The 27,863-nt window shown below is 41.9% G+C and overlaps 2 protein-coding genes across 2 annotated transcripts in view; one reads left to right on the forward strand and one right to left on the reverse strand.

Annotated features, from left to right (window-relative positions):
* Positions 1-4,635: 4,635 nt before the first annotated feature.
* arhgap35b (Rho GTPase activating protein 35b) lies at positions 4,636-18,708 on the forward strand. The gene is made up of 7 exons (XM_044140294.1): positions 4,636-5,402; positions 7,944-11,854; positions 12,129-12,270; positions 14,385-14,462; positions 14,612-14,743; positions 14,950-15,055; positions 16,157-18,708. Exons 2-7 carry the CDS (start codon positions 8,138-8,140, stop codon positions 16,566-16,568), a joined length of 4,587 nt encoding a protein of 1,528 aa, XP_043996229.1. The 5' UTR covers positions 4,636-5,402; positions 7,944-8,137; the 3' UTR covers positions 16,569-18,708.
* Positions 18,709-20,478: 1,770 nt separating this feature from the next.
* Positions 20,479-27,863, reverse strand: part of LOC122844630 (Down syndrome cell adhesion molecule-like protein 1 homolog) — a 72,362-nt gene continuing 64,977 nt past the window's right edge. The window contains exons 26-33 of the mRNA XM_044140295.1: positions 26,248-26,535; positions 25,993-26,148; positions 25,861-25,891; positions 25,312-25,430; positions 25,060-25,212; positions 24,745-24,939; positions 24,340-24,651; positions 20,479-23,668 (exon numbers count right to left, since the gene is read on the reverse strand). Of these exons, the coding sequence (XP_043996230.1) occupies positions 23,232-23,668; positions 24,340-24,651; positions 24,745-24,939; positions 25,060-25,212; positions 25,312-25,430; positions 25,861-25,891; positions 25,993-26,148; positions 26,248-26,535 (1,691 nt within the window). The 3' untranslated portion in view covers positions 20,479-23,231. The remainder of the gene's footprint in view (positions 23,669-24,339; positions 24,652-24,744; positions 24,940-25,059; positions 25,213-25,311; positions 25,431-25,860; positions 25,892-25,992; positions 26,149-26,247; positions 26,536-27,863) is intronic.

Below are 27,863 nucleotides of genomic sequence, written 5' to 3' on the forward strand. Positions count from 1 at the left end.
GTTTATGACAATAATGTTTTTTCCCCGAAGTTGGGCTTTCTCAGGTCAGTGAGTTTGTTTAGTAGTTTTTTGGGCAGAGCCATCATTCTACATGGAAGTCAAACATATGTCCCTTTTTGTCCCAGCCTGTCAACACAGCAGCATTTCTTATTGATTTTCCTGACATTTTACCTGTAAAAATAAAATTAATTCAAATAAAATGGTCTCACTGGAAGGTCGGTCCTTCTCACCTTAGACGTGTTATTGTCTTGCCAGGTTGTTTTCGATCACTGTTCCGATCTTTGTTTAGCTGTTCCTGTAAGAAGTATTTCCTTCCTTCATGCTTCCTGATGTTCAGGATCTTCCTTAAAGAGAAATTCCTCATTCATACTCATCTCTGCACTTTGTGCCGCTCAACATTTTGTAAAAACAGTCGTTAAAAAAGCATTTAAAAGGCGGAAAGGTTCATGGAGGTCATATTTACCTACTTTTTGTCCAGATCAGTTTCAGATACACACATCATATTATTATGACGGCGTTCATTAAAACTGGCAACAAACCCTTGGTATGCCTCTCTATCTGATTTCAATTTAAGATAATCTCATTATAAACTTCACAACTAATTCTGAACATCTGACTCGGGAAGAAATCCAAAGATTCCAGCAAAATGTTTTTGGCATAGACCTCATCCTTTTCAATATATTTTTTCCAAAATCAAATTTTTTATTGGCTATTTATATTTTCATATTCAAACCAATCATCTGCCACCGCTGGCAAAAGATCTGGTAATGAAGTGATTCCCCATCCTTGTGTCTCGGTTTAAACTCTGCCTCACATGCACAGCTCAGTTTCCAGCTGCAATCCAGACAGACTTTACCAAGACAAATATTTCAGTTTGTGTTTTTTTTCTTCCGCCCTCCGTCCTGAACATTGTTTAACATTTATGAGCCAACCGTGAAGCTGTACTTTGGAGGAAAAAAAAAGAGTATTTGAAAGATGCTCAGACATTGTATCTTACCAGTAGTAAATGTTTATTATTCGCATGGTATAAAAGGCTTTTCCCACCTATTGTCTCCCTGTGCAGAGCTCCCTCAGCGCCCATCTGTTGTCCCTTTCACCCCGTTCTAACCTTTACTGCCTCTCATCCCCCAGATCCCTGTTACATAGAGGCTCCTTTATACATCGACTGAAGTGTAAAACAAACCCCAGTAGAGTCTTAAAGCCGCAGAAACTTGTTTTATGAGGTAAATATAACACAATCTTAAAAATACAGATGATGTGAGTCAATTTTTCCTGTATGATAGGCAAGAAAAGACAAATACTGAGGTAAATCAAATGATGTAAACATGCTAGGAAAATGTTTATACCTAATATCCAACATTCACGTGTTGCTGTTGCTCTGTATTGTATTCAGCTTTATGGCTCTGCCTAGTGGATGTAATATCTACTACATGGAATGATTCCTATCTGGGTTTTTCTGAAGGAATGACTTCACATTACTTCTGGCTTCCACCCCCTTCCACAAAAAACTAATCTATCCTAAACATTGAAGATTGTTAATAACCAAGGTTTTCATTTATATGCAGTAAAACGTTTTTTGGAGCAAGTGTGTCAAATCACACTTTAAGGCTAAAACATATCCGACACACAATTATGCAACTCATGCAACAGTGCTTACCTGTTTTTTGTTTTTATTTCCCAAATGTTGTCCGCAGCAGTCCGGATCTTGCCACAGCTTTGGTGACTTCTACCGTAAAGCCTGAAGCCTGGAGAATGTAAAATTCATCCCACCTGCACTACCTGTCAGAAATCTCCGAACACAAACAGAATAACAAAACACAGCATAAAAAAGTGCACAAAAAGAAACATGCAGTGCATCAAATCTAAAAGAAAAAAAAAATTTATCTTGTAAAATCCCCTATGAGAAGGTGATGTCTGCTGGGCTATGGTGTGTAAATCCACCAGGAGGCAGCAACAGTGAAGGTAACAGTAATCAGATATGATGTTGATGACTGATCTATTTAATGGCTGATGTTAGATTGGATCAGCTCAGAGCCTCTCCTCCAATAAGATCCAAGCATTCATCCGTCTGGCTGATCCAGTTCAGCAGCAACCCCATCAAAGTTGGAAGAGCAGTGGTGTATGGTCTACAGCTAATGAATATTTATTAGGCTAAAGGGAACTGCAGGGAATTGCCCTTTCAACAGTGCACTTCTTTATAGAAGTGGCTTTCATTAGTATTTTTCTTTCTCTTTCAGTTTCTCTTCCCTTTATTATCTCGGATTGTTTGAAAGTCATCGAGACTCCGTCGTCTTTCTGTTCCCTTAGAAATAAGTTAACCCAAACTGCTTTGGTTGTGCAATACATATCCCACTCAACAAACAATAAAGATTCATTTGCAGTAATTTGCAACAACAATAGCACCATTGTTACACGAGGTAATTCAAAATCCTTTACAGGAAAATAGTAAAGATAAACATTTAAAACAGAAAATATATTACAATAAATACTTTTAAGTGTCATGTAAAAAGCAAGAGTGCAGTTGGGTGGAATGTTGCCTTGCAGCAAAAAGGTTCTGGGTTTGAATTCTGGTCTGAGGTCTTTCTACATGGGGTTTGCATGTTCTCCCTGTGCATGTGTGTGTTTTCTCCAGGTACTCCGGTTTCCTCCCACAGACCAAAAACATGACTGTTAGGACAACTAGTCTCTCTAAACTGTCATTTGGTGGGAGTGTGTGCATGGGCTACTGAGAATAGTCCAAGAATGGAGCCCTGAGGAACCCTTTAGGTCAGGGGCGTCAAACTGGGCCCCTGACCTAAAGGGGCCTAAAATCTGAATGTTCTTAACATTCATACATTGTGCCAGAATGTATAGATAAAACCCATTAAACTGTGAAAATATCAATAAAGAGCATTCAATTCTTAAAGTTAGATAGTATTCATCATTTTTTCACACTGATCAGTTCATCCAGAAATTCTTGATTATTTTTGTGGGTTTTATGCAATCAAAATCACAGATTTTGCAGTGTTAACTTAGAAATATTTGTAAGGAATATGTACAATATTTGCACTAATAATATGATGCTAACTGTGACTTTTTATTACTCGCCATATCGGCCACGTACTATAACTTGACATCAAGTAAAGCTGAGGCAGCAGTCACTTAGACTCAACGTTTTTGGCCAATTTTGAGAAAAAAATTACAGTAAAATCAGAACAAATGTGGAGATTTGTTGATTTTGTGTGAATTTCACAGATTTGTGAAAAACTAGTGCGACTTATTGATGTAATGAGGAGTCTAGAGGGCCAGATAAAAAGCTACGGCGAGCCAAATTTGGCCCCCTGGCCTTGAGTTTGACACATATTTGCAAGCTCAAATTTCTAATTGCAAAATGATTAAAAGTAGTGTGTAGAGCATCAACCTACATTTAAAGTATTTAATGCCTAAAGTTGTTACTATTCTATGGTTTGTTAGTTTAAAAGTTTTAATTTTAATTCAAATAAGTTATGGTGCCTCACAAAGCAAGACTGAGACCATTTCAAAGTGTTGCTATGGGGCTATGAACAAGATTTCTGACAAATAAAAGCAGCTTAATTAATATATTTCTCTAACTCAAATTAAAAGTAAAGATAGGTCTGTGCAGGCTTTTTCATTTGACATATTCTTTGATGCTACTGGACAGAATTTGTCTGTGTTTGTTTGTGTGCTGGCCCTTTAATGACCTGTCAAACTCATCAGGGCCTTGCTTCAGCCCCCTAACAAATCATTGCCTGTCTGATGCTGCTCTTGCACTTTATTAATTCTAATCTCCTTAAGTGCCTCCTTAAAACAGATTAATCATTCAAAAATGCCAATAAACCTATCAGTTGTATGATGTGAACTACATCACGATTGGTTAATTTAAATTTGACACTTCTTAAAAGCTCAGGATAAATGAAGCATTCTGAAATACTCAGTCCTCTGGTTTACATTTTCAAAATTTAGTATGAGGATAAAATTTATTTATACATTTTAGAGTACATAATTATGTTTAATGCCACACATCAATGTGTTATTACACACAAACAACTTTTTTTACTATATATCACGTATTTGCTAAGTTCACCGTTGCTGCCAAGTTCAAGTTGAATATCGAAACTCCTGTGCTTTGTGGAAGGTTTGAATCACTCAATAATTACCTTTGGTGTCAAAGGAAAACTTGTATATTTCTTAAAAGAAATAAAAATACACTTTTCAGATTTTTATATAAGTAATAGGTGGTACTGCTGCATCAAATAACATTAAAATAAATGGGGATTGGTGGTAATGTGACAAAATATAATGAAGTTAAAGCATTATGAGTACTTTTTAAATGCACATTTAACTGATGGAAGCCAGGAAGGGACGCTTGCACGTCTTTATTTTAAACGGTTATATTTCTTTTGTGTCAATTTTCTACAAAAACGAAATCCAACGGGGGATAATGGTGCAAAGATGTTCAGCTTTTCTCCAACAGAAAGGAAACTATTCAAATTGTTTTAATAATATGCACTTAATATGCACTCGTAATTGGGCAAAATAACGTCCAATACAAGTTTTGTATTGAACAATATTGACTAATCGATTGGGTTTGGGTCAGAAACAGTGCAAAGGCATCAGCGTGGTGGAGAGCCAGAGCAACAGAGAGCCGACCTGCTGCAGTTGTGTGAGGGCGCCGCTGGGTGAGACTGAGTCCCTCTCTCGGCTGCTTCGGTCTCCACTGCTCCCTTTTCCCAAAGAAAAGAAGAGGAGATCTAGGTCCGGGGAGGAGGAGGGCCGCCGCCGCCGCCATTATCGGAAAGCTGAGAGAAATTCCACTTTCACACGCGCGATCGGCTCCTGAAATTGCCCAGGACATGAAGGATTCGTGTTGCAGCAGGAGCACATTTCAACAAAGACACCAGGGCGATTACAACAAACTCACTGTTGTCTGGTGTGCGACACCGGCCCAGCGTTATTATGTGGCCACAACAATGGACAGAATAATGATTGAAAAAGCAACGTGGTGAAGCGAGAGGAAGACGTCTGGAGCAGACTTTCGTTTCTTTTTTTCTTCTTTTTTTTTACACGCCCGAATTTCGCAGGCGGAAATCTCCCTTTTGCAAGAATAGTCCTGGACATATTTATTTCTTCCCGGCGTTTAAATGCAACAATAAAAAAAACAACATTGTTGCAAAAAAAAAAAAAAAAAAAGAAGAAGAAGAAGAGGGCGAGAATCCAGACATGTGTGATGGGGATTCATTTCCACTGATCACGCCATACGCAGCGTTGTGATATCAGTGTTATTTGGGAGCAGTTCCTGGCGTTTATTCTGCGGCTTTTGCTTATGCACATCAGGCGGCGGCGAGGGCTGCGGCAAGCACTGGCCTGACAGATGCAAGAGGAGAAAGGGGAGAAACGCGATGGTATGTATGCCCAAACCCGCTCTGATCGGCTTCTTTATTGGCTGACCCGGAGAAGCTGTCGAGTGCTCACACCCAGGACGGTCTGGGTGGAAGTGGGTTCTCTTTAATCGTTGTGTGTCGGCGTGCAGCAGGGCAGGTCAGCCCACAGCCCCGGCGCTGCAGTTGCATTAGACAGCAGGCCTGGCGTGGTCAGCCCCTCTGAGCACCCTGGAGCCAATGTTCTCTGGTAATCCTTAGCGGAACACAGAACTTGTCTCTGTAAGCGGGTTATACAACCCTGCGAGCTGAATTTGCTCTCCAGATCACTGCTCAGAAGGCGTCAGATTGTTTTTTTTTTTATTTTTAAATATCTGTTTGTTCGGGCATCAGGCCTAGCTCAGCTACCCACATTTGTTTTTGACCCTGCTGGACTTTGCCTTCAAAGAAAGGGCAAATTGTGCCACCTCTTTTTTTTTGTATTTTAAATATAACTGCTTGTGTAATGTCGAAGTAGCCAAGGTCACTTTGTGTTATTAGTTTTACCTTATGAAGTGGCCATCATAATGCCATTGCATCAGTACTAATATAGAAGCAGTTATCTGTGCTTTAAAAATAGATGCGGTGAGAAAGTTTATCTTCATCTTTTGCTTTGTTGTACTTGTGCTGTAATTTTTTTTGGGGAAATTATTTTATTGGTGGCTTTTATTAGTTGGTAGGCTTGAGGAGGCGCATGTGAAGATTGTGTTTAGAGTCTTTTTAGTATTAAATATTTAACTCAGTCAAAAATAGCTTTGACATGGTAGAACAGGTAAAATGGAGTCTACTGCTGATAAGGACTGGTGATTGTTTCATCTGCTTAAAAGTAAACTATAACTGGATATATGGTTATTCCTGGATTGTTTATATAAATGATAAAAAAAAAAAGAAATGGCTCAAATACTAATCCTTGTAGAGCACCTGTCTTTATTTGTGCAGCTAAATAGTTGTATATGTCTATACAAATATTCGTTTTGCAATGGTCACACAACCAACATTGAAAGCCATAACATATTTTTGAGTTTTAGAAGTTGGAACTATAGTGGGAATTAAAGTTAAAGTCCAAAAATAAAAGCTTAAACATGTTTTTCAAATACATATAGATCAAAACCCAGAAGATTTATTTTGGATGATTGTTTTAACCCATTTCCCCCTCAGGAATATTTAGCATGAATAATTTCTGAAATACCTCAACTTTCTAACTTTTAACCAAAACATGGGAAACTTGTATAATTTGAGAGTTTAGTTTATTTCAAATATATATATATATAAACATTTTGCTACCTTATGTGTTTTTGATTATGCTGTTGATATAAGAAGATAGTTGGGGGGATGGGAGGATAGTTTGTTGGGCTGGAAGACATTTCAGTTAAGATTTATGTTCCAACGAATCAAAGTTTGAAAATTCCTAATCATAAACAATATCATGAATATAAATTTGGTCATTTTTCCCCTCTTGTAGCAGCACTATTTGTCTGGCTTAAAAATAAGTAGAGAATGGCGTGGCGTGTCGACAGCACAGTCATTTATATGCATGTCACTAAACTCTCTGATCAGCTGATACATCAGTTGAAGAGCCACTCCCAACATGCTTGTTCTTAGATTTTGGATCTCAGTCCCTGTCTTTTTTTTTTTTTTTTTTGATCAGCTGAGCAGTGCTGAGAGTAATCTCTGCAATTTTGATGATTACTGCATAAAACTGTCCCTGGTAAAAGGCAGACAAGAAAAAAGACCTGGTCTGATTTCTTTTAATTTGTCACCAATGAAAGTGTTACTCAGGCTAAAGCTCAATTATCGAATCAAATCTTCAGCAGGTTAATTCAAAAGCTGACATCGGGCCAGTCAAATGCAGAGCTCCAGCAAAAAGTCATTACAAAATAGAATTTGTCCACACAACAAAGAAAACATGTCAAACTAGTCCGTCCTCCTCATTGTTGTGCATTGTAGCTGCAGCGCTACAATTGATAATAAATAAGCTTCCCTTTTTTATGGAAATTTTGCGCAAACCTGTGTTTTCCAGATTTGGCTGCTACTACAGTGTGAGAAAAATCAATGGCTTCTGCCAGCAGATATTATAATGGCTGGCATTGGTGTTTCTGTAACACTCCCCTCACTAGGTTTGGCTTGTAATGAATGATGGTGCCAAAGAAATACAATAGGGCTTTACAAAAAAATAAAAATCTTGGAGCTGTACAGTAAGAATGCTAACAGAATAATTTCACACAGTGGGCAACTAATTGATGTAATTTTTGCTTGCAAAATGTCACACTTTGGTAAATAATTGATATTTTAATATTGATGAGCAAAAGGGACTATTTTGTTGCTGTGCAAAAAAGGTCAGCTTGGTGTTAAATTATAATTCTTGATTTAGAGGTATACATAGCACAGCATTTAGAAACATATTGCTATTGGATATATTGGAATTTTTAAAAAAATTTTGAATTTCTTTTTTTTTTTTTTTTACATTTTCTCAATTAACAAATGCTCTTTTTGTCTGACCTCCTTTCTTTTTGTTTGTTTTGACAGGATGTGACCCTTATAAGGAATGAATGAAAGGACCTGCTGCTCTTATCACTGCACTGTTATTTATTGTATCTGACGTCCAGCAGAAGGAGGAGCAATCTGATCTGTTCTGTGGATCAGCAGTATACGGACGAGCATATTAGTGATCTCTTTTATTCAGTGCCTATTTGTGGCAGGATGAGTTTTGAAAGGCTATAATGGCGAAAAAGCAAGATGCACGATCGCCCATTTACAACCTCATTGTGGTGGGTTTGTCTGGAACAGAGAAGGAGAAGGGGCAATGTGGGGTGGGCAAATCCTGCCTGTGCAATCGGTTTGTGCGACCCAGTGCTGATGATTTCTACCTGGACCACACATCAGTTTTAAGCACCAGTGACTTTGGGGGCCGTGTGGTTAACAATGACCACTTTCTATTTTGGGGGGAGGTGTCTCGGGTCCTGGAGGAGGGCCCAGAGTGCAGGATGCATGTTGTGGAGCAAACTGAATTCATAGATGACCAGACATTTCAGCCACACCGTAGCACTGCTATGCAGCCCTATATCAAGCGAGCAGCTGCGACCAAGTTGGCCTCGGCAGAGAAACTCATGTACTTCTGTACAGATCAGCTGGGTTTGGAGCAAGACTTTGAGCAAAAGCAAATGCCAGAGGGGAAACTGCAGGTTGAAGGTTTCCTGCTTTGTGTTGATGTGAGCCGTGGCATGAACCGTAACTTTGATGACCAGCTGAAATTCGTCACAAACCTTTATGGCCAGCTCAGCAAGACCAAGAAGCCCATTGTGTTGGTGTTGACCAAATGTGACGAAGGTGTTGAACGCTATATCAAAGATGCGCATACTTTTGCAATCACAAAGAAAAGTCTCCCAGTAGTCGAGACTTCTGCTCGCTCAAATATTAATGTGGATCTAGCCTTCCTCACGTTGGTTCAGCTTATTGATAAGAGCAGGGGCAAACCCAAGATCATACCTTACTTTGAAGCCCTGAAACTCCAGAGTCAGCAAATAGCCTCAGCCAAGGATCGCTATGAGTGGCTCATTAACCGTATTGTCAAAAATCATAATGAAACCTGGTTAAATGCCAGTCGGCGAATGAACAACTCACCAGAGTACAAAGAATATGTTTTCTTGGAAGGAACAGCTAAATGCAAAAAGCTTTTTCAACAGCATGTCTACCGCCTGAAGCAAGAGCACATCGAGAGGCGCCGCAGGATATACCTTAGCACTCTCCCTTTAGCACTTAGTTCACTGGTGCCGGATCTCGATGAAATAGATCAGCTGAGCTGGTCTGGAGTGCAGAAAGTGCTGGAGTCCAAGCAACACTTTACTCACTGGTTTGTCGTTCTGGAGGATTCTCCATGGGAAGACACATCTCACATAGACAACATGGAGGATGAGCGAATCCCCTCAGACCTACTGGAGACTGCTGAAGCAGAAGATATATTCAATGCCCATCTGGAACATCTAAGAAATGAATGTAGACGTGCAGAAATAAGACAGGAGTTTAAGCAAAAGTTAGCATCCTCACCCTTTGTCACGCCTGGTAAACCATGGGAGGAGGCCCGCAGCTTCATCATGAATGAGGAGTTTTATCAGTGGCTCGAGGAGCCAGAGTACTTGGACCTGTACAACCGCCATCAAAAGGAGATTATTGACCGTGCTAAAGAAGACTTCCAAGAGCTTCTGCTTGAGTACTCTGAGCTTTTTTATGAGCTTGAAGTGGATGCCAAGCCTAGCAAAGAAAAGATGGGAGCAATTCAGGAGGTTCTAGGAGAGGAGCAGAGGTTTAAGGCGCTGCAAAAGCTTCCTGCTGAAAGAGATGCCCTTGTGCTGAAGCATATTCACTTTGTCTATCACCCCACCAAGGAAACGTGCCCCAGTAGCCCTCACTGTGGAGACTCTAAGATTGAGCAACTCCTAGCGTCTCGTTTTCCCACCTGTTACCCCTTCTTTGATGTGAAAGCTCATTTTGGGGACACCAAAGCTGATAGAATTAATTTGGTCATCCTAGGTAAGGATGGGTTGGCCAGAGAATTTGCCAATGAGATTAGAGCTCTGTGCACAAATGATGACTGGTATGTTTTAGATGGGAAGATGTATGAGTTGACACTGCGGCCTATTGAGGGGAACGTACGTCTTCCAGTAAACTCCTTCCACACCCCCACGTTTACCCCTCATGGATGTCTTTGTCTGTATAACTCAAAAGATTCTCTATCTTATGTGGTAGAAAGTCTTGAGCGACTTAGGGAATCAACTCTAGGTCGAAGGGATAGCCAGCTGGCTCAACTGCCAACATCCCTTCTTTTAGTCACTAAAAGAGGGGTGGGCTCATATGTTGATATAGGTGGAGACACTGCCTTAAACCTAATAACACAGGGACAACAAGTTGCAAGGAGACTACAGTGTAGCTTTTTAGACCCGGCCTCCCCCGGTGTGGGCTATGGGCACAATGTAAATGAGTCTCAGATCAATCAGGTTCTTAGAGGCCTTCTTGATGTTAGAAGGAGCACATCTTTTAGTAGCAGCTCCCCACCGCTCCTCCCTGAGCCTCCCGGCCTCCGAGACTCTCCACATCAGCCAGCCCAAGAGGCAGACTTACGCATTGTCATGTGCTTAATGTGTGGAGACCCCTATGACGTTGAACAGCTCCTGTCTCCTTTCCTGATGCATCAGCATTGCAGGCCTATGTCAAATAGTGGCACTTCTGTATTGTTAGAGCAGACTATTGGGGGGCACAAGCTGGCTATAGAGCTTTCTCTCCTCTCATATCATGCCTCGTTCACTTTAAGGAAGAGCAGGTTAGTGCACGGCTATATTGCTGTGTACTCAGTCACCCGGAAAGCTTCCCTGGAGACCCTGTGTGCATTCTTATGTGAGGTTCAGGACATTATCCCCGTTCAGCTGTTGGCAGTAGGAGATAGTCAAGCTGAGCTCACTGACAGCGACTTTGCCTGTGAACAGCTGATTCAGGGGGAGGAGCTGGCCCATGAGATTGAGGGTCGTTTCAATAGTGTGGTTTGTGGATCCGGGGGAGTGGTGGGAGGCCTGCACAGAATAGAAATGTTTCATTCATTTCTGATGGAGGTGGTAGAGAAGCGCAACATCGTGGAGGCCACACATATGTATGACAATGTTGCAGAAGCTTGCACGGGTGAAAATGTATACTCCCCACGCTGCATCTCTCCCAGTCCTATGACCATGTTTGTGGATTCGGAGGATGACGTAGAGCCTTCTCCACCATATTACGATGGCACTCTCTCCTCTCACGGTGGCGGCTTCAACATGTCTGACTTGGACTCCAGTGACATCTCTGTCATATCTGATATCAGAGACTTTGAAAATAAGCTCAACAACAAAATAGCCCCCCAAGTGAGAGTAAAACCAGGTGTCACTTTTGACTTCCGGAAGGTTAGCCGTAGTCCCTACATCGACACCCTAGGTCATCGTCGGTCCCTGCCCTCTGCTGTTACCTGGGTACCTGGTGGAGATGTGGGTTACGACCCCTCAGACTACGCCGAACCCATTGATGCCGTCTCAAAACCCCGCCCTAGCAACGAAGAAATCATCTACTCAGTTCCACATGACAGCACGCAGGGCAAAATCATTACCATCCGTAACTCCAACAGGATGCATTCAAATGGAAATGGCTCGGACAGCGAGGCAGACAGCAGCTCTTTGGAGCGAAGGAGGAAGTTCTCAGCAATCGGAGTGAAGCCCCGACTGTACCGCGACCGCTCGAAGCGGCTGGGCAAGTTCAGCAGTTTCCGTACAAGCTTTATAGGCAGCGACGATGAAATAGGAGCTCTGTCAAAGTCCAAAGAAGATGACTTTGGGACTTTGAAAGGTGACAGTCTTGTTAACGAGGAGATTGAGGACCCAAAGAAGAGGAACATTCTGAAGAGCCTCAGGAGAACAGCCAAGGTTTGTATTATTACAACCTTTTCTATTTTAAATCTTAGAGAAATTAGAGTAGTTTTTGTCCAAATGTTAAATATTATCAAGGACTATTTTGTTTCAGCCTATGGAGTACGGTGCACTATTCTTTCTAATTCCAGCACAGAGGTACAGTACAGACCAAAAGTTTATCCCAGTGAGATGGCTCTACAAGCCTCGAGAATTAGCAGCCTCTATGAGGAAAACCAGGCTTTGATGAATATTTTAAACTAATCAAAAGTCCTGTTTTCATCTCTCGCAGAAAACAAGACCAAAGCCGCGTCCATCGATTCCCAAACCCATTGAGAGCTGTTACTTTGGAGTGCCGCTAGCAAGTGTGGTCTCCCCAGACAGACCGATTCCACTTTTCATAGAGAAGTGCGTCCACTTCATTGAGAAAACAGGTGAGTTCCTTTGGTATATTAAGGAGATTACAAGATGCACTTCAAAAATACATAAAGTTTATTTCTTACTTACAAATTTACAGATTTGAACTGATCGACACTTAGGGCTCAACATCCCGAGTTTGATGCTTTAAATAATTCAGGAGGAAAGTGATAATTTCTACTTTGATAATCCTGTCATTCACCCTGTGCCACTTATAAAAATGAAAGTGTTTCTGTGCGTGAATAAAGACTTAAGTGCTTTTTGAAAGACTAGAGAAAAGAATTGGTCATAATGAACAGAGTAATATATGAAATGGAAAACAGAAAAGGTATTAATTTGTAGGAGTAACTTGGTCAACAAGAATGCTTCAGTTATCTTTTCATGATCATTATCTTTAATATGCATTTCTTATCAATTACTGGCCAATAGAACACAATATATGTTTACTTTACATTGATCTTTTGTTTCTAAACGGATGCCGAGGCAGCCGATACTCATCTAACAATGGCTTTAAAGCAGATATTATGCTCAGTTAAGGTCAGTGCTGACTCATTCATAAATCGGCTGGAATCAGCAGAAATGCTCCAGATTGCGCTGTCCAAATCTCCGCTAGCTGAAGACTGCCAGATAAGCTGAAGTGTTGCTTCCACGAAAGGCACTGACCAGACAAACACAATAACACCTAGTCATTTTTGTATGAGTCAGTGTGATTTTTTTTTTTTATTCTTCTTTTGAAAACATGCTGTATTAGTTCATATAATATGTGCTGCATCTGATGAAGATATGTAAAAAAAAACAAGCAGAATTTGGGGCGTGCTCCGGTGGCGTAGAGGGTAGCACGCCCCACGCCTGGAGGCCCCCAGTCCTCGACACGGCCGTCGCGGGTTCGATTCCCGGACCCGACGACATTTGCCGCATGTGTTCCCCCCACTCCTTCCCCCTTTCCTGTCAGCCTACTGTTGAATAAGGGACACTAGAGCCCACAAAAAGGACCCCCTGGTGGGGAAAAAATCCCCCCAAAAAACAAGCAGAATTTATAAAATCTGTTCTTTTATCTAAAATCTAATATCTAAAAATCACATTTTTGCCCAGCTGCACTGCATACTTGAAGAAATAAATAAAAATTGGTCAGATAGATTTTTCACCAGCATTAGCTCAAGATCCAATATTTTTGCACTGCCAACACAACTTCTCACATGCATCTAAAACTTGGATAAGTTAAATTTAATGTTTAGACTTATTGGATTTTTCTATAATATTAAACAATACATTTTCTTTGCTTCACTTCCTCTCTGAGTAATTTCTCTTGGAAACCATTTACTTCAACCATTCATTTTTGTTTATTTGGGATAATTTGCTTCAATTTACAGCTAATTCTCTTGATAGCTGACACAAAGAGTAACAACTATTACTGGTTGTAATGTTTTTTTTTTTATCATTTCAACCAGTAAAATTACCACTAGTGGTCCTTTTACCATAGTTTGCAGTTTTGATAATTAGGTTAAATTGAATTCAGTTTATTCATATTGAGCCAATTCACAATAAGTGGATCTACTTCGTAAAATCCATTGGAGGTCCCAGCCAACGGAAAGGCTCGTGTCTCTGAATGCTTTCCTCATAAGATTTGTAATTTTTTCCCCTCAGCCTTTGTGCTGAGCTGACATCTGCTGATGACAGATTTCCTCTATATGTTCATCTGTTCCAGGCATGGGACTCGCACAAAGTCAAACTAAAGGCCTAAGAAGTAGCCACTTGCAATAAAGAATCAGAGGTTATGTTGTTCAGTTTACGTGACGCGGCGTCGATGCCGGTGAGCGCTTCCAAAGGTTTATTACTGAGAACCTGGAGAAAGGCACAGAGAGGCAAAAGCTGAAACAAAGTGATATAAGAGCTCAATTTACTCTTACTCCATGAAGAAAACTGGAGAGCTCCAAATGATCAAGACATGCTTTCTTCTTTTTCAGCGCTTTGTAACCTGATCACGTAATTTGTTAGGTGCTTTTGCAAAGCATCTGTATAGTCATGTCTGTTTGCAGAATGGCTGATGAGCCGTTTGTGCTTTCCCTTTTCGCTACTATGCCTCCCTCAACATACACACACCTTTGTTTCTCTGCTTGCTTCGTCCTTCCAGGCCTGAACACAGAGGGTTTGTACCGTGTGAGTGGCAATAAGTCCGAGATGGAGAGCATGCAGAAGCAGTTTGAACAGGGTGAGTTGCTCACGTGTAATTATCTGACTCTGAAAACGTCAACACAGGGCTGTCAAAAGGAAAGGGACAAGCTGCTGATGATGACTGAAACTGGTGCTCCGGCTTTCTTATCTGATCCCTTTTTACCTTTGTCGCTGTTTCCCCTTCAGACCACGGATTAGACCTGGTGGAGAAAGACTTCGCCATAAACACTGTGGCTGGAGCTCTCAAAAGCTTCTTCTCAGAGCTGCCTGAGCCCCTGGTGCCTTGTGCTCTGCAGGTGGAGCTACTGGACGCTTTCAGTAAGCAAACACTGCTGGGCTGGGAGGGTCCTCACACAAAACATAAAACAATATTTCCTTAGGAGGGATGGGAGCTCATCTGATCTGCTATTGTTTTGTGTGTTTGCGGTATTTGGAGAGAAAGGTTGTCCCAATGATCCAGTGACAGAGTTCAGCTGAAATTTGATCCGATGGATTAGTGGTGAGATAACTCTGTGTTTGTGTAGAAATCATGGACCGAGAGCAGAGGCTGTACGCCATGAAAGACGTCCTGAGGAAGTTTCCTAAGGAGAACTACGACGTCTTCAGATATGTAGTGAGCCACTTGAACAGGTAATCTTTCTGATTTCAATCCTGGTCTAATCGATAGACTGGCTTGCATTTGTTTTGACCGTATAAGTCCTTGAAATTTTTCCACAATTTGTCATGTCACAACCACCAACATATTCCTTTTAATTGAGATATAGCAAACCAACCGACAGCAGCTTTTAACATAAGTGAGGAGTGAATTTGTGTTTTGCCTCTTTTATTCTGATACCCAAAATTAAAGTCTAGTTCAACTGGGTCGGGTTATAAAGCAATGTCACAGCCTGCCAAGAGCCCAGTGTTGTTAAGTGGAAAGCCAAGAAGCCCAGGTTACTCTGGAGGAGCTTCAGAGATCCACAGTTCAGTTGTACACACGTACGAGTCAAAAATGGACTTTTTCTTTAACCTACATTCGTAACTGTATATGTCGAAACCAACTCCGCGCACCAGCTCAAACGCACCATCCTCATGGTGAAACATGATCATCATGCTAAAGATAGGTTAATGTGAAGGCAGATAGAACTAAATACAGGACAAACAATTGAGAAGGTTATAATAATTTAATGAATAATATATATATATGTATATATATGTATTAGATGAAAACGGGATAAATCAGGGCTTTTTGCTTCAAATTTGCTTCTCATTTCACATTGTTTAATTCTCTGATGAAGGACGCCTGTCTCTTCCCCCATTAGAAACAACATTTTTTACTGAATAGAAAACAAGATGTACATCTAAATCTGCAGGGTGTGTGAATACTTTTGGTCTTCAGTATATTAAAACTTTGAACCTAAATCCAACTGAGAATTTTTGGCAAGTCTCATTTTACATTCACAGATGCTCTTCAATTAATCTGACTGACTTTAAGATTATTTTGCCAAACTTTCATTCATTATAACTCAAAATCTTAAAAGATCTGCTGCTGTTATTGCAGCAGAAACTGGGTTTGTATCCTTTTCTCTCCACTTTATGATTACAGCCTTCTTCATGTTGGTCTGTCGCGTAAAATGTCTTAAAAGACCTTGGTGGTTGCAACGCTACAAAATGTGAAAACTTATGTTCTATTAGTTGCTTTTTTTTCTGCAGAGTGCTGTAGACGATGTGCTGTTGTGTGTTTGTTCCCAGGGTGAGCCATCTGAGCAGAGTGAACCTGATGACCAGCGAAAACCTGTCCATCTGCTTCTGGCCCACCCTCATGAGGCCCGACTTCACCACGATGGACGCCCTAACTGCCACGCGCACCTACCAGACAATCATCGAGACCTTCATCCACCAGTGTGCTTTCTTCTTCTACAACCAGCCGCTGATCGACTCGCCGACGGGCCTCGGGGGCCTCCCCGCCTCGCCCACCACCACCCTGGGCGGGAGCTCCGCCTACTCCTGCTACCGCTCCTCGCCTCCCCACTCCGCCGCGCACTTCAGCCCCCTGCAGCAGTCTCCGCCCACCACGCCGCAGTCGCCCCTTCAGTCCCTGCTGCCGCCGCTCCACCAGCACCCCCACGCCCACCATTCTCCTGCTGAACAAGAGACACTGTGAGAGACGATGACACCGTGTGTGCCCATGATGACGCTGGACCTTGTCGCCGCTACACACAAACACATTCAGACACGAAAAAAAAACAAAAAGAAAGCAAAGCTACATCTCAAACATGGACAAACCTGGGTTAGGACGACGTGGGAGGGGGCGAAGGGGAGGGGGGTGCAGGAAGTGATGGTGGTCATAGTTGTGTGAAATGTGGCATGCTTCCATTATCAGTGAGGCGGGCGGAGGACGCTGCAAGGCTACACTACCAAGAAACCTCCAACCCAAGCTGGACTGAATGATTTTCTTTTCTTATGTGTAATATTAATTTTTCTTAAAGTACCACCACTGGATTCATGGACCAGCCCCCCCTGTCGGTCCGCAGGGCAGCAGTTTGCTACATAGAAGCAGAAGATTATCGTCTGCCCTTCTTTTTTTTCTTTTTTTTTTAAGGCATTTCTCATGTTGCTCTGTTTGAGGGGCTCAGCATGGTAGGAAAGGAAAGAGGGTGGAGTATCACATCCAGGGATGCACTTTAACAATCACTGTTTTTCTTTGTTTTAATTTCTCAGCTCAAACAGCCATACGTACCATTGCCTCAACCGAGCTCTGGCAGATCAAACTTTGTTTACATCATGTTTTTTCCTATTATTTTTTTTTTTAATCCACAGACCTATCTGAAGCACTTTTTGATAGTGTAGTATTAAATATGAAGAAATGCCACATAGGTTAATTATCCATTTTGTTTGTTTTTAGTGGCTGAATGTGGCACGAGTGCAGAATCATTTTGTAGAAAAAACAAAACAACAACAAAAAAAAAGCAAAGTTAGTCTTCTAATTAGATCAAGTTGTCCCAGCTGTTTTGGGTTGTGATGGAAAGTCTGAAACTGCTTAATGTTCCTCCTTCATCCAGACATGTGAGGAAAATAAGGAAAAAGAAATTCTTCTCATCTTCTAGCTGTTTGTTGATCCAAGTGGATATTTAGGGGCTTTGTTTTCTTTTAATCCGACATCAGTTGAAGGAGAACTGTTGCCATGTTGAATGTGTAACCTAGTCGCATCATCATCCTCCTCATCGTCAGCCAGTGTCCATGGAAACCAAAATGCTTGAGACGCGATAGGTAGCCGAACGCGTTGTCGTGCTGTCTGTTGACCCTCAGCTCCTTGTCTTCATGTCCTATTAAGAACCTTTAACCGGGTCTGGGATCTTTACTGTTACTGCGGGTTCTGCTGAAACGGAACCGGGTTGGAGAGAAGCGAAACCCCTGCTGCGGTTGGGACCCGTTCGGGGAGCGTCTGCTCACCGTTTTCAGAGGCAGCTCTGCAAAATGAAGGCCCTCTTAACTTTAATCTTATGAACTTTTAACAAGAAAGTAGCCTGCTGTCTTTCAAATGCGAGGATTGTAGCACTGTCTTTTGGTTGCGTTTGCATCGGGCTCATCTGTTTTACTGGTACTGTTGGGGATTGTAATTTTTGTGTTCAACAGACTGGAACGAGGAAGAAAAAAAAAAAAATAAAAAATGAAGTGTTTTTCTCAGACTGCCCTGAGCTTGAAGCTTTGACCATTTAGACCAACATGATACCTGGGAGTGTATAAATAATATTGCTGCATAATTTGGCTTTCAGCAAAAAAAGGAAAGAAAAAATAAAATGAAAAGAGAGGAAAAAAATACCCGACCAAATGTGCCGTTGGAAGGATCAACGAGTGGGTGCACACCACGTCTCCGTTATGGTTGTTTATTTGTACGTTGTGGGGAAGGGGAGGGAGGGATGCCGGCCTTTAGTTGATGGTAGAAAATATTTCTAGTGTGTATTTCAATTATCGGAGGTTCCTTTTTACAATTTTTTTTTGTGAATGGTTTAAGAGGCCACTTAAAATTAGTGCATGATTTAAAAAAAAATCTAAAGAAATTAAAAGAAAAAAAAAACAATAAAAAAACATAATACCACACAAGAAGGGAGGAGGATGAATGCCCTCTTTCTGTTTTTAAAACATGAAGTTAAGTGTGAGAACAAGAATTGATTTAGCTGAAAAAGTTCATGTGTTGTGTGCACCAGGAGCAAACGGTGGAATTTGTCTGACCGAGAACGTTTGAATATGAAGGCCTTATGTGAACTGTATAATAGTTAATAAATTAAATCTTGTAAAACTTCCTGCATGTGTATGTATGTGTATGTTTTTATTGCTCTAATTTTCAGGTCAAGAGTCTGACTTTTTACTTTGATATTCAAAAGCCCCGAGAAACTTTGAATACCAAGCATCCTACTTGTTGGAACAGCGGTGTGTATTTGTGTTTGATTTACTTTCTGACCAAAACCAAGCAGCAGAACCAAACCTAGAATGAATCACATTTTATTAAATTTGAACCACAGATAAAAAGAAAGATAAACTTCATTTTATCTTTAGAAAAATGTGCCTGACATTAGTTTGCTACTACTTGAAAATGACTTTCAAGTAGTATGAATACTTTTCCATTGCACTGTACATTGTGTCTTCAAAGTTATAAGCAGACACCTTCAGCAAGATGAACACATGACAGGAACAGTGGCTCAACAGGCACTTATACTGAAGCTTATTAGGCAGAAGCTTTAGTATAAACGCACCGGTGTATGAGACTCTAAGAAACATCTATTATTCACAGCACATCCGTCATGAACGACTGCACTCTTTTAGGAGAGCACCTTTCGCCACAGTATCCCGAAGCCTCTCTGGACGGCCATAGCTTTGAAAGGATCACTGCGCCACCTTGTGGCCGTTTAGATGTAGAGCAGAAAAAAAAAAGATTTGGGTGTGTCCCATGTAACAGATTACCATGCCGTTACGAATTTATGCCTTTGAGTCTTCTAGATTTGTGGGAGATAGTTAAACTAATTACAGTGCAAATATTTAGGCAAGTGAGAACGTCTTGTACCAGAAGTATCCTATCAAAAATCTGACTTTTTTTCTTTCTTTCTTTCTTTTTTTTTCCACATCGAAATGGAACCTGTTAGACATCTCTTATGCTTAAATGCCGTCAGACAAGCGTCCAGAAGCAACGCTACGACTCGGATGCAATTTGGTACATAACCAATGATGAGGATGCAAATTATCCGCTCTTCAAGGAGCTGGCTTGTTTAGAACGGCCAGTAGAGGGCGCTAGCGGCGGGGCAACAGAGCAGTTACCAGGCATCGGGGTGTCAGTCAAATCAGCCAGTCACCAGGCGCAGATGACGCCCTGTTATTAGCAAGCAAACCGGCAATTGCATGATGTGACAACATTTATGCAGCCTATAAAATTGAATCAGGTTCATAGACTGTCAGATGCGCTTGCAACCGCTTGCAATACATTTCTGGAATCCCAACATCTAAATATGACCTTTCTTCCTTCTTGGTAAAAATTGCTGCTTTGAAAGGTGGCCGAGCTCTTCCGACTGACTGAATTGGCAGTTAATTGCGGAGCCAATCAGAGAGCTGCCTTCAGAAGACGCTAGTAGGAGGCGGAGCAGCTTTCGATGGCCATAAAGTGCAGAAAATGGACTTTGTCGATAGATTTATTAATCTCAACTACAAATAGAGTGTGTCTGGGAAGTTACCACTAAGTATTGCTAAATTAAATAGGGTGGCATGGTTGGCTTTTTGTTCTCTCAGCTGGCTTACAAGGTCAGATCTTTCTGATTTACGATGTGGTGTGGATTCAGGTGTTAAACATCCGTCAGTTCCTTTGTGTAATAGAAGCAATGACAACAGTTTCTCTAAATGGTTTTAATTGTAGTTTGCGTGCTTAAATAATTTGTTTGCCTGCTTAATAGTCATATTGTTGAAGTTCAAACTTGTCTATCTTTGCTAACATGAAACACTGGGCTCTGTATAACATTAGGTCAAATAGTTTTAGTCAAAACTAATAAAAAAAAAAGAAAACGGTTGGAAATGACAGAAGCCATGGCATATGAAAGATAGCTTTATTGCACAAGGTGTTAGAATGATCTTTTTAGTTTTTGCTTTTTCATAGAAAATGTACCTTTGAACACAAGCAATTGCTGTAACAAGCAACTTAAAGAAATGTTTGGGATATCTTCAACGTCTTTTTTTTTTGTTTTTTAAACATTTTTCATAAATTTTTCCATCAATTTTTCCCTTTTAGCAAGCATGCAATGACTTTTCAGAGGGTCGAACAAAATATAAAATAATGATATAAAAAAAAAAAGTAAATGGGACAAATGACAACATCAAAATACGTTTTTTCTCTTTTTTTTTAAAAAAAAAAAGACTAAAAATTCTTAAAATTAGTAGTATCAAAAACATAAGGGGGGGGGAAAAAACGTATTTGTCCATCTTAAGAAAAACAAAACAAAAACAATTTGTGATGTTATTTCAATTTTGAAAGTGGGACTTTCCACCTTGATGCGTCCCCTGATTTATTCTGAAGAAAATAGCTCTTCATACAAAACTGTGTTTTATGTACAAGACTCAATTTCAAAGCAACACTGACGAAGGTAGAGATGACGGGTCTGGTGTGGGTCGGGGGGGGGGGCAAATTGTACCTCAGTTTATCTCAGTGGGGAACGAAGGCGAGAGCCGAAACGATGCCGTTTCACAACGTGGCTCCGGTCCAGTATATACACAATACAATAGCAGTCTGTATGACCAAAAGAGCCACAAGTCCCTGATTTTACTTGGCTGAACTGGTGTGTAACACAGGCCGTGTACTGTTGGACCCCTGGAACCTAAATTTCTGACAAAACTGAAGAAAAATAAATAAATAAAAAACAACAGACCAACAAAAACCCCCTCCTTTCCTCTGAACAAGCAAGCAGACAAACTAACAAAGCAAATGGGTAAATAAATAGTCAACACAAAACACTATCGTGGGACAAAACGGCCTTCCCATAGGTTCTTGTGTTCATGTACAACAGTGAGAAAAGGATCATGGGGAGGGAGATTAAAAAAGAGTGGGACATTTACAGTTCTTCAGACAGGACGACAACAAAGATATCAATTCCGTGAACATCATATAATTTTCATAACTGAATTCCCTGACATATAACATCTCTTGACAGTAATATTATTAATACTTCATTCACATTATGACTGGCATTCACTTCAGCTTATTTATTTGGCTGAGAAGCAAAATAACTACATCTTGGGAGGATTTGCCGTCTAGCCACAAACACAGGCCTTAAAACCGGAGAACAACCCAAGTCTCTAACCACTTTGCAGCAAACTGCATAAAGGTGTTTTGGGATCCACTGAGAGAACAATATACAGTGCCTTGCTAAAGAATGCATCCCTCTTGATAGATATATATATTTTTAGATTTGTTTCATGTAAAACCTATTGATAATCACGTTATTTCACATCCACCACCAATTTAACTCTACTTTATGTTGCTTTGTCACATCATATCCCAATAAAATACATTGACGTCAGCGGCTGTGATGTGGAAAAGAGGCGAAACAGCTTTTACAAGACACTGTAACTTATGAATCTCAGCACATCAACCTAAATCGAACACTCAGGCTAGTCACAAGCAATAGAAGAAGACATCATTGAAGGCCTGGTATTGTGATTGTTCCCCCCCCCCAAACAACCGAGGCGTCACAGCCCAGGGACGGTGCAATCTTCCAATCATGCTTAGGGTCACTCTTCCTTCTTAGCTGGCCAGCACGCACTAACATACAGAATATCTCACATATATACTAAACATTTTCTTTCTTAAGTCCAACTTTTCTTACATTTTCTCTACTACTAAATTCAATGATTGAGCGATTGTCTCCTTTCTTAAAATTTGCCGGCAACATTAAACCGCTGTATATAACTATCACGTCGGTGTAGCGCATACAGTTTATACTTTGTCATCATTTCCCTTAGATGTCAATAATATACCTACATAGAAATATATATGTAAAATTCTTTATAATACCAAATATTCTCTATTTGTAAGGTGAGAAATTACAGCTGCTTCACCGGGGTTGTAGTGACTGGACTGAAGAGTTGAGACACCGTTCAGCTGCAGAGAGATGAGTGGAGAATACTGATTTGTGGAGGTGAATCTGAATTGTTACCTTTTGGAGTCGCAATTAAAAAAGGGAAATCTGCCAATTCTTATTAGGGAGAGACACCAAGAGAGTGAGAGGGAGCGTGGGAAAACAGGGGACTTTAGCTGAAGTCCAGCAAACTGATAAAAAACCCCAAAATAAGTCAAATCAAAAACTGTGAAGGACATTGTGTTTGCGTGGGCGTGTGTGTGTGTGTGTGACAAAACAAGATGGTCGCACAGCTTCATACTGGCTATTATAGTTTTCATGAACTCAGAGCCTTCAGCTCTTTGGTTACAGTCAATATTTGCAAAAATGACCACAGAAATCACATTCTGCATTTGGCTGTGTGTCTCCTGCAGGAACTGAGTGGAGCTGAGCACCAGCCGGCTGGAACTGTTAGTTGGAGTTAGTAGTTCTCGTGTATTTAGTTCCATCTGAACATGAACAGTAGGGTTAGCCGGGTCTCTGTCTAGACGGGTGGGACGCCTCCAACGCCTCCGCCCCCCTTGAAGGAAAAGTAGACAGGAAGCCGGGCGGTTCGCCATGAGCTTGGCTTTCAGAAAGATGCCCGCAAGCCTGTTGTGGCCCAGACTTATGCGGGCCAGAGTGGTGCTGGCTGCGGAGCGGGGCAGCAGTGTGAGTCTGCGCGGTAGACCGGACTACACCAGCGTGTAGGACTTGGAGTAGGCCCCCACGCTCTGCTTCTGCAGCCTCCCCAGGGCCGAGGAGCTGCTCTCGAGCAGCGAGTCTCTGGAGCCGCCCACCTTGTTGCTGTTGGTGGGGTTGCTGCTCGTGCTGGACGTGGAGGCCGTTGCTGCGTTGTTGGAGCTGGGCATGGTGAGAGTCCTCTGGGGCAAGGTGGAGGTGCTGGAGCTCGCGCCCAGGCTGCCCAGGCCGGAGTGACCCAGCGTCAGGGCCTGCTGCTTGGCCGGGTCTAGAGTCTTGTGGCGGCCCTGGGTGTGGTACGCCCGCTGCGTCAGGCTGCGGATCGAGGCTTCCCTTGGCGGCACGGCTGGACACGGGTCATGCAGAGAGTCCCCTTGCTTGCGGAAGAATGGGTCTGCCTTCATGTAAAGGGGTAGATTGCAGAACTCGCCTTTTGGAGAAAAAAATAACAATAATCAGGACAGGACTGTAGTTTTCTTTTTGACTGAAAGGGAATCTGAGTGCTCGTTGATCTCAGGGATCAACCCGTGACTCCTTTTTGCCTCTCCAATTTTATTATCACATCAGTAATACAATATCTTGCAAAAGTATTTGTACCCCGAGTTGAATGTTTTGTCTTTTGATAATTGTGAACTAAAAGGAAAATGACACATGACTGTCAAAATGCTTCATAAAACATAAATTCACTCTGAGACGTCCACCTTAGCGGCAGACATCCAGTGCTCAAGTGGGAGAATCTGTCCAAAGAAAAACAAAATTTTGCTCTCCATAAATATGTTTTTGTGGAGGAGTAGCAAAATGAAAACCTTCGTTAGGGAATGCCGAAGGACGTTTTGTTTGCTACGAGCCCAGTGGGAGACACAACAAACACATGAAGGCAGGTTCTCTTGCTAAATGAGACTAAAATGTAATTTTTCTGACCTAAGTTCAGAATGCAATTTGTTGTGGAAAATTAACACACACACATGGTAAGACATGGTAGTGCAGAAGAGATGGACGGAGCTGAAAAATAAATCAATACTGGAAGAAAAGTTCTAGTTCTAAGGGTATGAAAACCTCTGCAAAGTACCGTAAAACATCTGCACAAATTGTTCCGCTTACTTTTGTTTGCCCGGTGGGGAATGGGCACCGCCACGTTCTTCCCGCGGTCGTAGTCCTGAGGCTTGGGCGGCGAGGCGGTGAAGCGGCAGATGCCCGGCTCGGACGGCGTGCTGAGGGAGGTCATGCTGTCCGCGGGGTCGTTGGTACCGGTGGTCATCTGGTCCGACGAGCTGTCGGAGATGAAGCACTCTGTGATGGTGAACTTGGCGTGCTGCAGGTGCTCCTCCAGCTTGGCGTGCTCGTACGCTCGGGCCAGCTCCTCGTAGGTGGAGGAGGCGCTCTCCGTCGACACCATGCTGTTACGACCCTTATCTGGAAGAACAAAGGAGGCGTGTTCAGAGATGTAAAAGCTGCACGTCGGTATTTGCATTTTTCTAACAAAAGGTAGCAGTCAGATTGACAAACCCGTGTCTTGAGAGAGGCTGGCGCTGTAGCTGTCGCTCTCGGTGGCGGTGATGCCGTGGGAGCCCATCGTTCGCCAGTCAGACGTCAGAGTCCGCGCCGAAGCTGTGGACTGACTCGGTCGACTCAGCGTCCACTGGCTGGAGTATCTGTTCCTGGAGCTGTGAGCGGACTTTATGCTCTTCCTGGACACAGGGTCTGAGCGACAACACAGAGACGAGAGTTCAGCTCGGTACAACGAAGGCTCTGCATCAATGATTCAGCCGCCAAGACGTCCACTTTCGTCCGCTTGAGCATAAAAACACGACGCGAGCTCACTTGTGCCAGGGCGGATGTCTGACATGTCAATCAGAGGTCCTGAATTCTGGATCAGGGCCTGGTGGTGCAGGGACACGCCTGTGCAGAAGTTCTGGGGATTCACCGACTGGCTGAACTCGGTGTCTGTTACCGGCACCGCCGCCTTGTCCTCTCCTGCCGCAGACACGTGGAAATGCAGCGTTTAGACACTCCTGCTGTAAAAATGACCACTCAGGACGGATGATTTTAGCGTCCTGTTATCCAGTGACTTGCCTATCTGTTTGATGCCTTCCTTGTCCTCGATGAGCAGCTGAACTCGGGGAATGTCGATGTGGAGCCTCGGCCCTTGCGGAGGGCCCTTCACCGGCGTGTCTATGCTGCGATTGTTCTTGCTGGACACACAAACGCATAATGATGTCAAAACGTTATATAGGTGAACCTGGGTTGAGAAGGATTTGCAAATCTTTGTATCCTGTTTTTATTTATGCTTTAATTAACGTCTCAACGTCAATGGAAACGGGATTGTACCTCTTCTGCAGAGTTAATATTGATATTCATGATGTTTGTTCACAAAGTTTTAGAACAAAACCTTTTCTCAGGCCTGCACAGAACACATACTAGCAATTAAATTAATTAAAATAACTCCTAAATTTACTAATGTAAAGGATCTTGATTGCGCTGGAATTTATGTAGGTGCACCACAGTTCTGTTTTTGATCCACTTCACAGTCATGCTCGTCTTTCACAGATTTTGTGGTCGTCACATTTTGTTATTTTAGGAATACATTGTGAAATCTACATTGTTATAGAAAATAAGTCTCACCTGATCAGCATCTCAGCCAGGCTCTTAGCATCTGTAACGAGGGTGACTTAATCAGCTTACTGTTAGCATCGACTATAATCTACGCATCTTAGAGCAGATAAATTCAACAGATTTATCTCTTTCATCTCTTACCCCTGAGCCGCTTGAGCCTCTTCTCTTTGCGCTTCTTACGGATGATGAAGAGCAAAGCCACGCCCAGAGTGACCAGGATGACAGGAGAGCCGATAGAGAACAGTTTTTTCACGTCGTCCCCCTCTCCACGGGCAGATTTGATGGGGGGGATCGTACCTGAGGAGAGTTGGACAAAATAGCAACAAAGTCTAATTGAAATTCAGAAACAGGGAGGAGAAAAGGAAAACAAAGGAGAAAAGAAAAAAAACCACTCACTGCCGTCATAGTCGGTGGTAGCAAACTGGGAGGTCTGGTTTCCACAGCCAGCGCTGTTGCAGGCCTTCATTTTGAGCTCGTACCATGTGGCCTCGTGCAGCTCGCTGAGGAACAGCTGATTGGTGGAGTTGGCCTTAAGGCTCTGCCAGGCCCAGGTGCCTTTAGGCCTGAAGTCCAGCATTAGGTCAGTGATGGGGCAGCCGCCACTGGTCCAGCCCTGCAAGTTGAGTCCCGCGTGGGTGGAGTTGATGTGGGTGAGCAGCGGCTGGTCCTTGTTGAACACCGGCTCTGGAGAGAGAAGAAGACACCAGAACGCAACAGATGAGAAACAGGCCGAGACTTCGTGAGCATATGCTGTAAATAAGGCTGGTGGCAAGGTCACCTCCACTCAACATTAGCATGAATTTTAAATCAGTTTGGGGCATTTTAAGATTTCTCTTAGCATGGTGGAATAATTAGATAACAAAAAAAAAAATCTACAATTAGTTTTGGATACGAGGGTTGAATTTACTGCAGATTTTCACAAATCTATAAAAACAGGCTCAAATATATGCATACAGCCCCAGTAACGTCTGGATAAATGTCTTTCAGCAAGTTGCAAGTTTTGCAGCCATCAACACTTCTGGCTTAATTCTGTACATCTGATATCTCTAAGTAGTGCTAATTTAAAGAGGCTGGTTTTTGTGTGGCTTTTATGCATGACCAACATGTTTTCAACAAAATTAAGGTTGAGGCCATTCCTGAACCTTAACCTTTCACAGCTGTCAGCTTTGCTGTGGATTTAAGAAGAAGCTGAAAGAGTTGGAGGTATTCCTCCGTTTTCAGGATCTGTCCACTTTTTAGCAAAACACCATAATTGGCAGCCAAACAAACACCCAAAAGGATGATACTCCACCACCGTGCTTGAGAGACAGTATAAGTGCTTTTAGACTCAAATTGACTCCTCTAAACATGCTCTCTTCACTTCATTAGACTGCAAAATGTTTTTGAGGAACTTTCTAAGAAATTTTCTTTCGATTCAGGGAGATGGTTAGCGTCCACTTTCAGATCTTGTAAAAATTGTGATCTTGGCATCAGCAGTTGTTTAAAATTACCTCCTAAAGACTTTCCCATGTTTGTGTAAATCTACAAATCTCCTTCAAAGACCCTTATTGAGTTCATGAGCCGTTCTTGTCATTTTGATCAATTTAATAAACGAGGCCAAATAAAAATATGCGTTTATGATTTTAACAGGCAAAGAGAAACAACCCAGCTGCAGAAAATCATAAGTCTCGTCGAGTTGCGAGGCGTTCCAGAGGCCTCAGAAGCTTTTGGGGGTTCAGGTGAATGTATATTTGGTTGGAGAAAATCCACAATAAATTCAAATGTTTGCACTCATTTATTGTCTTAAAAGTGCATTGATCTTGTTTTTGCACTGACAGATTGTCCTAAAATAAATCTTTGACATCCCAAATTAGAACCTTACCGACATATTCACTAAATTAACATATAAGTCCCGATGAGTCGAGATTAGATAGATACTTTTCAATAAGCCCACATTTCTGTTTTGTAAAAATAGTCTTTTTTAATGGTTGCACTTTTTTGTTCTAACTATAATGTTTCCATTACCTGTAGTA

This window comes from Gambusia affinis, linkage group LG15, assembly GCF_019740435.1.
Source record: "Gambusia affinis linkage group LG15, SWU_Gaff_1.0, whole genome shotgun sequence".
NCBI classification, from domain to species: domain Eukaryota; kingdom Metazoa; phylum Chordata; class Actinopteri; order Cyprinodontiformes; family Poeciliidae; genus Gambusia; species Gambusia affinis.

Excerpts from the sequence above, each read along its gene's own strand:
- arhgap35b (XM_044140294.1), top strand. The coding sequence starts at position 8,138 with ATGGCGAAAAAGCAAGATGCACGATCGCCCATTTACAACCTCATTGTG. Across the intron at positions 11,855-12,128 it reads GCCTCAGGAGAACAGCCAAG|AAAACAAGACCAAAGCCGCG; the intron begins GTTTGTATTATT and ends CATCTCTCGCAG. Across the intron at positions 12,271-14,384 it reads CCACTTCATTGAGAAAACAG|GCCTGAACACAGAGGGTTTG; the intron begins GTGAGTTCCTTT and ends TCGTCCTTCCAG.